This window comes from Euprymna scolopes, chromosome 37, assembly GCF_053919585.1.
Source record: "Euprymna scolopes isolate OS-2025 chromosome 37, ASM5391958v1, whole genome shotgun sequence".
Lineage (NCBI taxonomy): Eukaryota > Metazoa > Mollusca > Cephalopoda > Sepiida > Sepiolidae > Euprymna > Euprymna scolopes.
Window position 1 is genome coordinate 66557535 of NC_136518.1, and position 14792 is coordinate 66572326.

Sequence of the window (14792 nt, forward strand, 5' to 3'; positions counted from 1 at the left end):
TTCTATGAGTCATAGATTTTATAATTGTTTATTTTTGAAAAAACAAAACAAAACAAAAAAACTTACAGCCATTAAAGTATAAGTGGTTTGCCATACTTATACGTAAATGTGCACTGAACAGATACCATAATGTTGATATATCTTTAACTTAAATGCCAAAAAACAATTGGGACGCTAAAAACGTACACAGTAAAAGAATAGGTTTTATTGTCGCGTTGATGATTTATTTTAAACGCAATTTAATAACAAACATTTTCGAGGTTATTTATTTATGATGGAATAGTAGAAGAGAATGTGTGAATGTTTTTAAGAAAGATCTATTAAAAATGGAGAATATTTAAAAAAAAAAAAAAGGGGGAAAGGCGGTGGGTAAATCGCCGTTGTAAAATGCTCTTATGGTTGACAACGGGTTAAAGTAGATTTATTTGAAATAAAATTGCGTGAAAATAACTTAAATGTAATACGGACATGAACGATGTAAAAAAAAAAAAGCAGAAAGTATTAACGATTGTTTATTTGGATAATTTAAACCCGAAAAAAAAAATTGGGACGCTAAAAACTTACACAGTAAAACAATACGTTTTATTGTTTGCGTTGATTATTTAGTATAATATATATCGTATACATGAAACAAATCGATGATTATACGTATTATTTGTAACTAGCAGGACCCGTGGAAATTCCACGGTAGTTAAAATCTTTTAAAACACATCAGTAAGAAATTCCTTATTGTTATATTACAAAAATGAACGTATGGAAGCAAGTAGAACAAAGAACTTTAGTTTAAACTTTTATTGAATGTCAATGCGATCGTAACTGATGCTGTTGATATTGTCAGGAAGTGCTGGTGATGATTAAGGCGGTGACAGGGACGTCGATCAGCTGTTTGGAGTGAGATTAGTGGTCAGTCAGCAGGTTCTTGGGACTGTGAATTAAAAAAAAACTGTGTGACATTGTTGACATCGATTTTGTGCAAGTTCTGATGACCCCAAGTTGTTTAATATTTCAGGACATCTTGGATTACATGTATAGGTAAGGAATAGGTCTGGCTGTCCATATTTACAGAAAACTGCCATTGCATCTTGATACAGTTGTTGAAGATTCCTAGGACTTCCTGTGAATGAAGATGGTAGAATAACTGGTACACCAGAATCGCCATCTTCATTCCTTGCTAAATGATCCATTAAGCCAGAATATTGAGCAGCTCTTGGTTGACTTTGATAGCATTTAATGAAGTTAAATAAGCAACCGTCAACTTTTACATATGCAATAGACTTTTCTATTTATTTTGAATTTTATTCAATGAAGATTTGGAAATTCACAAATATTTTTTAAGTCGAATTATTGATATAGATTTCAATTAATGCATCACAACCTCCTGATAATATAAATAGAACACTTTGAATTTTCTGTACAAACGTTTTTTCCATAAAAACATTGTAATCTGTTATAATATTCAGATTCTTGTGTATTACATGCATATAAAATGAAGTGTTTCTGTAAATCTTATGAAGTACAGTTAAATTTTGATTTTTCGATAATCAAAATTATGTGAGGTAGGTTGTACCTATCAAATTTATGTCAATGTTATATAATTAAGTAAAGTCAAACAAACTTTACACTATTTTTTCATCAAATTATTAATTTTAAATATAAGGAAAGCAATTTAAATTTTTTTTTTCCAAAATCATATTTACATCCAAGTTAATTTTTAGATTCCATAGCTGTTCCTGATTGTTTTCATAACACTTCACGGTAAACAATATTCTTAGTATATGTTACACCACGTTTTCTGTGTAGTTGCATTACCTTAAATTTCACACTGTGCTTAGATCGAGCTCTTGAACATGCCACATACAGTTGACCATGAGAAAATACAGGTTGTTGAAGATATATACCAACCTTATCCAAAGTTAGGCCTTGTGCTTTATTGATGGTCAGTGAATATGCTAATCGTATTGCAAACTGTATCTGATGAAATGCAAACGGAACATTTGTATCACTTGGCTTTAACTTAATTCTTGAAGTGATAACTGTGGAACCTCTATTAGATCCATTAATTAAAATAGCAATGATGCTGTTTTGATGACATTCTTTTATTTTCATCCTAGTCCCATTACAAAGTCCTTGATTTATGGATAAATTTTGCAGTCGCATTACTATTGCTCCTATTTTCACATTAAGTCGATGAGATGACATTCCAGATGGAGTTAATGAATTTATGAACTCGATAGGATAATTTTGAAGTACAGCATCATCATAGGAGATGTCATCTGTACTTAAATATGTATTTATGCCTCCGGGAAGATTAGTTAGAATTTCTACATTTACTGTTAAACATTCTGTATTTTTTGGAGTCATGATGATTCTATTTTCCATTTCTTGAGGGCTGCAATCAAATATTTCTGAGATTAGAGAACCATTACATACCGAATCATCAGGAACATCTATGGCATCTACAGGAACGTCATTAAGACTGCTCGTTAGTGTACCATTACCAAGATGAAGGAGCCATTTACAAAACTCTTGTTCATTTATGTTAGTTCTGACGTTTTGTGTTAGTTGTAATTGACTGAAATGATGCCACAATGGGCATCTTTTAAGACAGGTGTCTTTAATAGATGTAGGTGATCCATGTGGCACTACTGGCAAAATTTGCCTGAAGTCACCACCAAATATTTTATCGTTACCCATTATATCTTGTAAACATCTATCTATAGCAAGCAGTGCATGAATAGGTATCATAGAGGCTTCGTCTATGATGAATACCATTATCTTTCTCAAAAAAGAAGCATGCTCTGATACAGGAGAAACGTTACAGACACCGGTTTCTGTCAGAGGTACAGGTAGTTTGAATATACTGTGGAGTGTTTTCCCTGAAGTTAGTAGCATTGCAGCAATGCCGCAGTGGCGGTTACAGTACTGCTGGAGGTGAAGTAATCATATAACATGTTGAATAAAAAGGTTTTTCCTGATCCGGCTGAGGCATCTAAATAGAAGCAACTGTTGTGTGGGGCTACTTTTTCAGTTGCCATGACAGCCTTGATTATAGTATTAAAGACCTCTAGTTGTTCATTGTTTAACAATTCAACATTAGGCCCGTTTGTATTTCGAGTAATATTATCTATTGGAGGATCACCTGTTGGTTCAGGTAAACCCATTGCCTGGCAAGAAGAACCATGCTCATTAAATATTGCTTTTATCAAATGAATAACTGGGGGATATGTATATACACTGGCCCCCGCCCTTTGGGGCCCGGGCGACAAGATCAAAGTGTAGTATCTGTTCCAGCAGATACTACAAGCTATGACTAGCAAAGACCAGATGTGGGGGCAACCCCACATGCCTGACCTTTAACCAGCTCCCATTTCCCACCTCTCGGGAGCTGGTCCCCTTTTTCCCTTCCCCCTCCCTTCACTCCTCACATTAAAAATTGGCCTTGTGCCTAATTTGCTCGGTGGGGGAGCAAATAAATACCATCTGTTCCAGCAGATACTGCAAGCAAAGACCATATGTGGGGGTAACCCCACATATTTACCTTGGTCAATGTAGGGGCAACCCTTCATACCAACAGTTCCTATCAAACTCCCATTTCCCACTCATCGGGAGCTGGTCCCCATTCCCCCCTCTCTCTCTCTCCACATTAGAAAACGGCTTTGTGCGTAATTTGCTCAGTGGGGAAGCAAATAAATACAAACTGGGGGATATGTATAATATATCCACCAGTCCACTACACTTTACCGTAAAATTCGGCTAAAACAATTGTTGACGAATTACCTCCTTTGAATCGATATTGTCTGCTTGTGACAATTGAAGCGAAAACCTTATTAGGTATTAAATGCTAAAACATTTTTATACAGCTGGCTAATTGGCTATAACGTAAGTTATTCCGAACTTTGATCTAACATTTTGATAAAAAAAAAAGCTTAACATTTTCTTGTATCTTTTTTTTTATATTAAGAAAAATGTAAGCATCACGCTGAAATAATAAAAATGCCATTCTTAATAAGGGGAGAGGGTTTGGCTATTCTAAACCTTCACCTAAATAACCATTTAATGAAAAAAATGTTTTAAATGTTCTTGTATCTTTTTTTATAATTTTTGTTAAATAAGAAAAATCAATAAACTTTGATAACACTATTGTGAGAATCATGCTGAAAGCCATTCTTAATATGGGGAGGGGGGTAACTATTCTGAAACTTTACCTACCAATGTAAAAAAAATAAGGGAAAATATATGTATGAACAATAAATATTTCTTCAGTTAAATAAATTATACTGTAAATATTTAAATAAGGAATAAATATTTAAACCATAATTATTGAAACAGTATTTTACTGCATAAAAAACGGTTATGGGGAGAAGGGTTAACTATTTTTAACCTTCACCTAAATAGCGATTTAATGAAAAAAATATTTAATGGTCTTGTATCTTTTTTTTTATAATTTGTTTTAAAATAAAAAAATAAAAAAAACTTTGATACCGCTATTGTAAGAATCATGCCGAAAGTCATTCTTAATATGGGGAGGGGGGTTAACTATTCTGAAACTTCACCTAACAATGTAATAAAAATAATGGAAAAATATATGTATGAACAATAAATATTTCTTCAGTTAAATAAATTATACTGAAAATCTTTAAATAGGATATAAATATTTCTTTAAATAAATTAAATCGTAAGTAATGAAACAAAGTGTTTTATTTCATTAAAAATTATTTCATATTAAAAAAAAATTGTTGTGTCCATTTTTTATAGTATTTAAATATGTATGCCCTGTCGGTGGGCATTAGAAGATGATGACTGCCTGTAAAAGAAGCAAAATAAAACAGACAAAACATAAATAATAACTATGTAAACAACGTGAAGATGTATAAATGTTACAAAATTACTCGATTCGGCATTAAATAACACGAAAAAGGATTGATATGCCGTAAAACAAAAACAAAACAGAACAAGACGTAAAATATGTTTTGACTCTGTATTTGCGAATGGTGACTTTGGTGATTTATTAAATAAAGTCATTCTTGACTTTTGTAACATTTATTTCGAAACATATTTTTGGTTATGTAAGGCTAAGGCTCACTCAAAAGTAAATAAAAAAAACAGATAAAGTAGCACAGTAAAAAAAAAAACGAACTCGTAGCGTTAAATGTAAAAAATATATTTATTACTGAATAAAATAGAAACAGCGCTCCGCTCCGTATTCACTACAATAATAAACAGAAGGCATCGTTAAAAATGTCAGTAAAATACTATTTAAACTGTGGAACGATACCTTCTATGCATAATCGTCTATAAAATAATCCAGAACAATAAATAGACAGTTCATATATATATATTTTTTGTTGTTGTTGTTCGGAAAGTTTTGGAAAATAAAAGGGTTTAATGATTTGTTAACTAATAAAGAGTGAACAATAAAGGGAGATAATTCACATTAATTATTGTTTGCGATGATGATGACGCGTTTCATTAATTAATGTTTGCGATGGTGATGACGTGACACCGTACGTACAAGCAAATTAATATATAGATAACGTTCTGCGTTTGTTTCCCATATCTTGAAGTTTTTATTCAATAAATTTTAGATGTTCGCTTTTATAAGGACGTTCATTTATTCAGACGCGACCATCCAGCGATACGTGTTTATTTATTTACGCGGTTATGGGTTTAATTTTATGTACCCATGCGCAACCGGAAGTCGGAAATATGATGTTGGGTTACACCACCCGTAAAAAGGTCATTTGAGTTTTATATACATAAATATATATATATATATATATATATATATATATATATATATATATATATATATATATATATATATAACTCAAATGACTTTTTAACGGGTGTCGTAACCCAATATCATATTTCCGACTTCCGGTTGCGCATGGGTACATAAAATTAAACCCATATAATTAAACCCATAAAATTAAACCCATATATATTTACATATATATATATATATATATATATATATATATATATATATATATATATATATATATATATATATAAAGAGTGACATTTCCTCAAATACTGAAGTATATCCCTTCACCGGACAACATTGAAAAAATGAATTTTTTAAACAATGAAAAGTGGTATGCCTGCAGCATATATAACAAAGTTTATGCGACGATTTGACGCGAATAACAAACAGGTTCCTGAACAGAGGCGTGGCCTCTATCTCAACCAGCATTGATAGAGCTGAGGTGATTTCGTCAGTATCTGGCAAAGCCAATGTCTTTCCTAAAGAATTTTCAACAAATTTCGCCTCCTGCGCTCAGGGCCGTCTGAGTTCCGTATATCCTCCGGTGACTCAAAACACATGCGACACACACACACACACACACACACACACATACATATATATTATATATGTATATAAATATATATATGCATACATACATACATATATATATATATATATGTATAAAATGTGTTGGCACAATTTTTTTACTCACGAATGTATATATATATATATATATATATATATATATATATATATATATATATATATATATATATATATGAGCAAACAGTTAATAAAATATGGTAAAAACACTTTGAAATATTCTTCCAATTACGGAATCTCCTTGGATTTTACTTGTACAAATGGAAATTCTTTTAACTTTTTTGAAGTTATACATTTGGATTTTACCGTTACTGGATTTTTTATCTTCTACCAGACTATTCATTCGTGTGTAATCACCTTTTTCTTCACCATATTCCCTTTGCTTCACTTTTTTTCTTTTCAAGTAAGATCTTTGACTTACTTGTTGTTTCATCAAATACATCTGCATGCAAAATCCAATCCCGCATTTTACTAATTCCTACCCTCTGATGAGAAGGAACGTATTTCTTCGAGACTCCGCGGATTAAGGACTATCCATTTATCTAGTGTTTCCTTTTCAGATTAAATATGTTTTTAACTCATTTCAAAGTGTTTTTAACATGTTTTATTAACTGTTTGCTCATATTATAAGCTCTATTTCCTATTTGGTATTATCGAGGTTTTACATCTGGCTGAGATAATTTTATAAATATTAATTCTTTAATATTTATAATATACTTTAATTTTAGCATCTTGGATCATTTTGGTAAATTCAATTGCCATTTTCATTTCATATATATATATATATATATATATATATATATATATATATATATATATATATATATATACACTCGTGAGCAAAAAAAATGGGCCAAACACATTTTCTACATTTTATTGTACTAAAAGCTTTATTGAACAAAGAAAAATTGAACGAGGAAAATTTAACGAGACTAATAACACAGATTAAGACTTTTACTTTAATAAATGCTTAGTATGGAATCACATTCCCTTTTGATTTCTTTAAAAGATCAAACAATTTTAGACATGCTCTCAACCAAAGTGGAACACGGTGAAGAGGAGATGCTATTCCATTCGCGCTGCACAGCTTTGCACAGATTCGCACAGTTTGCCATTTTTCTCGATTAAGTTTAAATCGGGGTTTTCACCTGGCCAAAATATCACATCAATTGAATTATCAGAAAACCATTTTTTATGACTTTAGCAGTGTGTGCAGGAGTATTATCACGTTGAAAAATGATGTTCTGGGATATTCCCAGCTTCTAGATACTTGGTAACACTCCTGTTTCTAATATTCGAATGCACTCCCTTGCATTAATTGATATCTCATATCTAAAAGTTCCCCAACTCCTGCTGCAGTAAAAGTTCCCCATAACATAATCCCTCCATTCCCGTGTTTAACTGTCATTTCCATGCCAATTGTCGAAAATCTTTCTCCCGTTCTTCGAATGCACAGTTCGGGAGCATCAGAGCATGACTAACAGCATACAATCTTGATTCATATGACCAGAAAACATTCCTGAACCAGTCTGCAACTTTCTTGCCATACGCGAGAAAATTTATTTCTATCATTAATGTTCTTCTTAGATAAAAAAAATGGCTTCTTTTTACACGTTTTAGAGGAAAATCCTATTTTCTCATTCGTCTAGATATTGTATATCCAGAAAGAAAATTCCCAGCCCCTGTTTTAATTCTTTGCTATGGTCAACATAAAGTTTATTTCGATCCTTCAAAACAGTTAATTTAAGCATGTGACCGTTCTCCGAGGTGGATGCTCTAGGGCGACCATATCCAGATTTCTATTTCACCATGCGTTCGACTAATTTGCTTCACTAGAGAAAGAGATGTTTTCACCTTTTCTTTTCTTAAAATATAACGCATCTGCTTGTAAGTCAGTTTGGACGGCCTTAATCCTGCAATTCGGTTTTTTATATCCTCACCAAGATGCGGTCTTAACATTTTTAGGGTTACTTTTTTCCACTTATTATTATATGCTATAATAATAATGATCTGCTAAATAGAAATTTCCAGTTGAATTTACAAAAATTCATGGAAAATTATTGAATATTGAAAAGTCGATTTCTTTCTTCTTTCACTCTTGGCCTATTTTTTTTGGTCATGAGCTATATATATATATATATATATATATATATATATATATATATATATATATATAACTACTTAATTTACTCTCATAAAATTAATATACGAAAGTATAGATTTATGCGTAAACATTAAGTATTTACTTCAAAAGTGCGCAATACGTAAGTAGAGCTAGTTAGTAAGTTATAAAATGTATATGACGATTAAGCTACACTGAATATTCCGCGTTTCATCCACTCTAGGATTCTTCATGCTAGATTGGATAAAACGCGTAATATTCAGTGTAGCTTAATCGCCATATACATTTTATACTTTACTATATATATCTATATATATATATATATATATATATATATATATATATATATATATATGCGAGATTAATAGAAATACTTATCCGACAAAATAGAGATAGAAGAAAAAATATTCGGTTTGTTTTTAATTCGCATTCAATTTTATAAACAGTCTACAGATATTTTTCGTGTATTTTATGACCATTGTCACATAATGTCGTTTCACACAATGGTGAAACCAGGAAATGTTTAGCTTTGCTGTATGTATAAAATTGCAAATACGTTTCTTTCCTCTCAAAAGGATAATTTTTGTTTCGTTGAATCTCCGCGGAATAATCATTTATTAAGCATCTTTGTTTGAGCTATTCTGTTTGAAAAAAAAAATAATTGCATGTAAAATTCATTTATGCTCTATATATATATATATATATATATATATATATATATATATATATATATATATATATATATATATATACTAGCAAATGTACACAGCGTTACACTGTATTTAACAAGTAACGCCAAATTCCTTTAAGGAAAAATGAAATAAAAATAAACTGGAAAGTAACAATGTGCATTCGATAATTATGTTGTTTCTAAACAGTCAACTGCTTGAGAGTAAAAAGCAAATAAATAAATGATACTTTTGCTGTGATCGAAATCAGTAAGTCAAGTACGATAACCATCTGACCAGCTTGGCAATATCTTTCCAAAGTGTTTTCAAACCTAGTTATTCTTCACGACGAATCTGTCATGTGAACAATTCTAGAAAGCTCAGTAGTTGAACGGCTGACAAACAAAAAACATCTGATAAATACGAGTATTCTCAATTTTCACAACAGCTTTTTTCCGGATGCAAACGCATTGAAAGTTTTCCACATGTCTGAATACACTATATACCAAATTTCAAGTCTGTACATTAAAAACATGTTGAGTATATTGGTATATAGTGTGATAATGGCCCTAATCCACATACATAAAAATTGTCACTATTAATAAACACACACACACACACACACACACACACACACACATATATATATATAGTGCAAAATATTTTTGAAAATTCAAAGAGTCACGTTTTCTTTTTTATAATCTTCGTTTATTTCCTGGATTTTTTCACATACAGCTGTTTCAACAGTGGGAAGGCACTTTTACGATTTAAATGTCCATAAAATTATCGTGTCCCCACTAACTTCTTCAGATGTTTTTCCATTACATTTTTACAACAAAACGTATATGTTTAACATGCTGAACATCGTATTCGAGTAAAAACACTTCCAACACCATTCTTCCTCTTCCGCCATATTTTTGTGTTATATATATATATATATATATATATATATATATATATATATATATATATATATATATATAAACACGGGTATATTTAGAACCTATTGAATGGGAAATTATCAGTTACTTAACATCACATATGGTCTATCTTCTCCCCCCTCCTCTCTGTCTTTCTCCCAATTGATTCCTTCTGTCAATAGCATCAGTGCGAGACACATCGATTTTCCTCATTTGTCACATGAACAAAAGAAAGGGGACAGCTGTCGCTGTCCCTTATCTTCAGGGTCTTTAAATCCACATCATTTTCGTCTTACTTCGCTCACTTTTCTTCCAAGTTATACTTTGCATACAAATTTCCCGCCCGCCATACACATTTTCGCACAGTCGGAGAATCGAATAGAAATTCCACGTCACTGAATATTACCAACATGAACTTATATCAATATATAAAGTTGTAATTATGCGTTTTTTTATAAGGCTGGCCGTGATTTTTTATGAATAGGGTCGTTAATAAAATGTATATTTTGTAATTCTATTAGTTTAGCTACTTGGATGACTATATTTCATTTGGATTGAATGAAATAACATAATGTTGACATATCTGCGTCATCCTTTTCCATCCATATAATTTATAGGTTAAAAATATATAAAATTAAACTAAAATATGAAGAGAGGTGGAGCAAGATGGTGCAAAGCCATCATAAGGGTAAAATTTAGTTTTATTAATCTTTAACCTAAATGATTATGAAAACTTACAAAATGAGCCTAAATTATTAAAAAAAGAATTAAACACCGTCTGATCATTTATACGAGACGTGGAAAATTAAGTTTGAAACAAAAACAGACAAAAATAAAGACAATAAAAAGAATCGTTATGGCATCGAAAAAAAGTTTTTCCCATTCCGATACTAATTTCAATAAACCCCAAAACACACACACACACACACACACACATGCACAAGCACACACACACACACACACACACACACACACACACACACACACACACACATGCACAAGCACACCCACACATATATTTACACACACACACTCACATAAACACACGCACGCACATACACACATACACATACCCCCACACACACATATATATATATATAAATATATATATATATATATATATATATATATATACTAGCATGTATGTATGGTGGCTGTACTCCTGGTTTCGAGCGCGACCACCTACTTTGCTTTATATCCTCTGCCCCCACCTCCCTCTGAATTTCGAATGTTCGCAAGTTACTCTCCAAGCCAACTAAACTGTGACAGATGTATTGCTACAGAATTGGAGCACCTGATCCAATTGGCTTGCAATGTCATTATTTACGTATAAAACAGGTGTTTGCCATGTGCGCAATATATATATATATATATATATATACACACACAAACACATATATATATATGTATATATATATATGTATATATATATGGCAAAAGTCTATATTCCAAATGATGTTGACCATTTTTAATCTAATCATCTAATATCGTCGATATACACACGTCTTGACAGCAACTGTTCGTAGCGCAAAATCATTCATGTAATTGTATATCAATCAATGAATCTATCCTGCCCTTAACTCTTCAGAACAAATACCAACTGCCAATCTATTAAAATAACATGACATGTATTTGGGCATGATTACAAAATCCATCATCTTTTATTACGCTTTTGTTTCTTCTTTTTTTCTTGCTTCTATTGTATTTTACGTTCTGGATTTTATTTTTATGTGGATGGGTTATCCGTATTATTTGTATTCATCAGATTACTTTTCTCATCTTGAGTGTTATTTTAACAACGTTTCGGTCGGTGTAATCTCCGACCTTTTTCAGGTGAATTTTTTTTAGATTCGGGAATGTTTCTTCCTAAGTCGTATAATTTGGACTATATTTCAAACAGAAAGCTCTATTTACTTCACGAGGTTAACATGCTCTTGTTCCGTCAGCCATAGCTTGATAGAGGTCCTTAGTAATTTACAATTGTAGTTTTCGGTCGCCCAGACTGAGAATTAAACCGTAAACCTTCAAGAGAATATCACGGTTACAATTGATCTTTCCAAGTTCTCTAATCGTTGCGCCACGGGTCCTTGTGAAGAGCTGAAGAAGATCGGAGGTTACATCGATCGAAACGTTATTAAAATAACACGCAAGATGAGAACAGAAGTCCGGTGAATTCAAATAATACGAATTAAATTGTTTTGTTTAGATTATTCGCTTTGTTTCAATTTCATTCTCTCTTTCTTCTCTTTTCTTTTCGACTTTGCATTCACTCTTTCTTTTTTTTTAATCTTTCCTTTCCTCCTCCGTCGTTCATTTTTTTTATCAGTCTTTTTCACACAACTCTATCCATTATCTGTCTCATCATATTGCTATCTCGATATCTGTGCATTTATATTCCCTTCCTATTCAAATCCCCTGCTCTCTCTCTCTCTATCTCTCCTGCTCCCCCTCTCAATCTTTCTCTCCGTTTTTATTCTCTGCGAACCTATTCATTCTCCTATCTTTTGTGCCCCCCTTCCTCTTCAATTAATTCCCATTTTTATCACATTCTGTCAAGCGTACATTGTCTGTCTTTCGCTTCCAGGAACACGCAGTGGGAAAGCAAGTGCCCTTCGGCAAAGTACCGCTTCGGTTTTATCCTTTGCCACGTGACCGTTTCTCCAGCCTCAGAATTCATAGAAAAGAAGCTAAATCAGAAGGGCGACGACGCCCCTACCCTTCATGACAAATACTCAACAGGATATGTCCGTGGTAGGCGAGGTATGAATACGATTTTCTTCCAACTATTGCACATCGCTCTTGTACAATAATGCTAGTTAGAAGAGTTGCAATTTTAAAAGTACCTTTAAATCCAAGAAGCGAATGTGTATACGTTTCAGTCTCTGGTGCTACTTTATTATAAGCAACTCAACTTGGCCTTTTGGTCAAGATCAAAGTGTAGCATCTGTTCTTCAGATGCTGCAAGCTATGACTAGCTATGACTAGCAAAGACCAGATGTGGGGGCAACCCCACATGCCTGACCATTAACCAGCTTCCATTTCCCACCTCTCGGGAGCTGGTCCCCTTTTTCCCTTCCCCCCTCCCTTCACTCCTCACATTAAAAATCGGCCTTGTGCCTAATTTGCTCGAAGGGGGAGCAAATAAATACCATCTGTTCTTCAGATGCTGCACTTCCATTTCTTGTTCTGTTTCGGTGGAGGATCAGTCCTTCACGACTGAGACAATTTTTATTTTTTATTTTTGTACCTTTTCTCCACGTTAAAAACCGACCCTGGTGTTTAACTCTGTCACGTCGGGAGGCATAGTAAATAGGTACTTCATTATACACATAATCGATCTGTAACGCTACGCACGTAAATGCACGTCCCCGAACCCGTTGTATGCAACGGTGCAAAAGAAATCAAGACAAAGAGGAATAACTAGACTCCATTTTTTGTAACAATGGCATTTACTTTCGCATACTCCGCGCAATGCTGGACTGCTCGTGTCGGCTGTTACGCCCGCCGCGCCTCCCACGTTCATTTAAACTAGCTTACATATCATTATTACTTGTGCATGTGCGCAAATTCAAAGGTTGTGGTTTAAATAAAAAACTTTGTTATCTGTCTTACTAGAGCTGAAACGGTAGGGAACGCGGCTTTTAATTCTACCTGATTACACCCAAGTCATTTTTTATTTTTAAAAAATCAGTACTCTGTTTAAGGTAAATAAAATGATCAACAGATAATTAGTTACATAATACGAAATCCGCATGAATTAACATATATTTAAGCTTATTTTACAACCGGAAAATAAATTTGTTCCACGATTCTAAATATCCCATATATCAAGTTTCAAGTCTGTAGATAAAAAACTGACAGGATAATTTGGTAAGGAGCGTTCCTCAGACAGACAGGTAGACAAGGTCATTATATATATATATATATATATATATATATATATATATATATATATATATATATATATAGTGACCAAAAAACAGAAGACATTCAATTGTTTTTCTGAGGATTTTACAGTCAACGACAAAACAAAGGGTCAAAGACCTTATTGTTTTGATGTGATGTTTTGAATATAATAAACTAGTTATGACCAAAGTTTCATTTCATTCGGACAAAACACTAAGAAACGGGGCCTAATTAGATTTGGGGCCCGTTTTTTGGAGTCACACTATATACATATATATATATATATATATATATATATTTATATATATAATTCAGATGAAATTATCTCGGCTCAAACAACAATTTTTGATCGAAATAAGCACCATGGGATCAAGGCAGTTTTACCAACGCAAAACAAGTGTGTGTGTGTGTGTGTGTGTGTGTGTGTGTGAGCAACGTAAAAGTTTTGTGTTCTGGTGGCGATGAAGTCGCTGAAGGCGTTTTTGATATCGTTTAGGAATTTGAAACGTTTCTCACGCAGAAAGTTGTTGAGATGCTTGAAAAAGAGGTAGTCGATAGGTGTGAAGTCTTGAGAGTATAGCGGATGAAGCAGAATTTTATAGCCTAACTCTTTCAACGTCTGCAGGATCGGTTAAGCAACGTGCTGCCTGGCATTGTCGTGGAAGAACATTGGACGTTTTCTGTTGAGTAAGTCAGGGTGTTGTTGTTGAAGTTTCTGATGCATATAACACATTTGTTGACAGTACTTCACCTCCGTAATGCTTTCGCCTTCATTCGAAAGATTGTAATGAAAGAGACCGGTCACAGACCATGTAGCATTTAGC

At 32.8% G+C, this 14792-nt stretch overlaps 1 protein-coding gene across 1 annotated transcript; it reads right to left on the reverse strand.

The window, feature by feature from the left end:
• Positions 1 to 1671: 1671 nt before the first annotated feature.
• On the reverse strand, positions 1672 to 3532 carry LOC145261008 (ATP-dependent DNA helicase Pif1-like). Its single transcript, XM_080119135.1, has 2 exons — positions 3478 to 3532; positions 1672 to 3282 (listed from the first exon to the last, which is right to left on the reverse strand). The coding sequence occupies exon 2, from the start codon at positions 2890 to 2892 to the stop codon at positions 1741 to 1743; it is 1152 nt and encodes a 383-aa protein (XP_079975261.1). The 5' UTR covers positions 2893 to 3282; positions 3478 to 3532; the 3' UTR covers positions 1672 to 1740.
• Positions 3533 to 14792: the final 11260 nt, after the last annotated feature.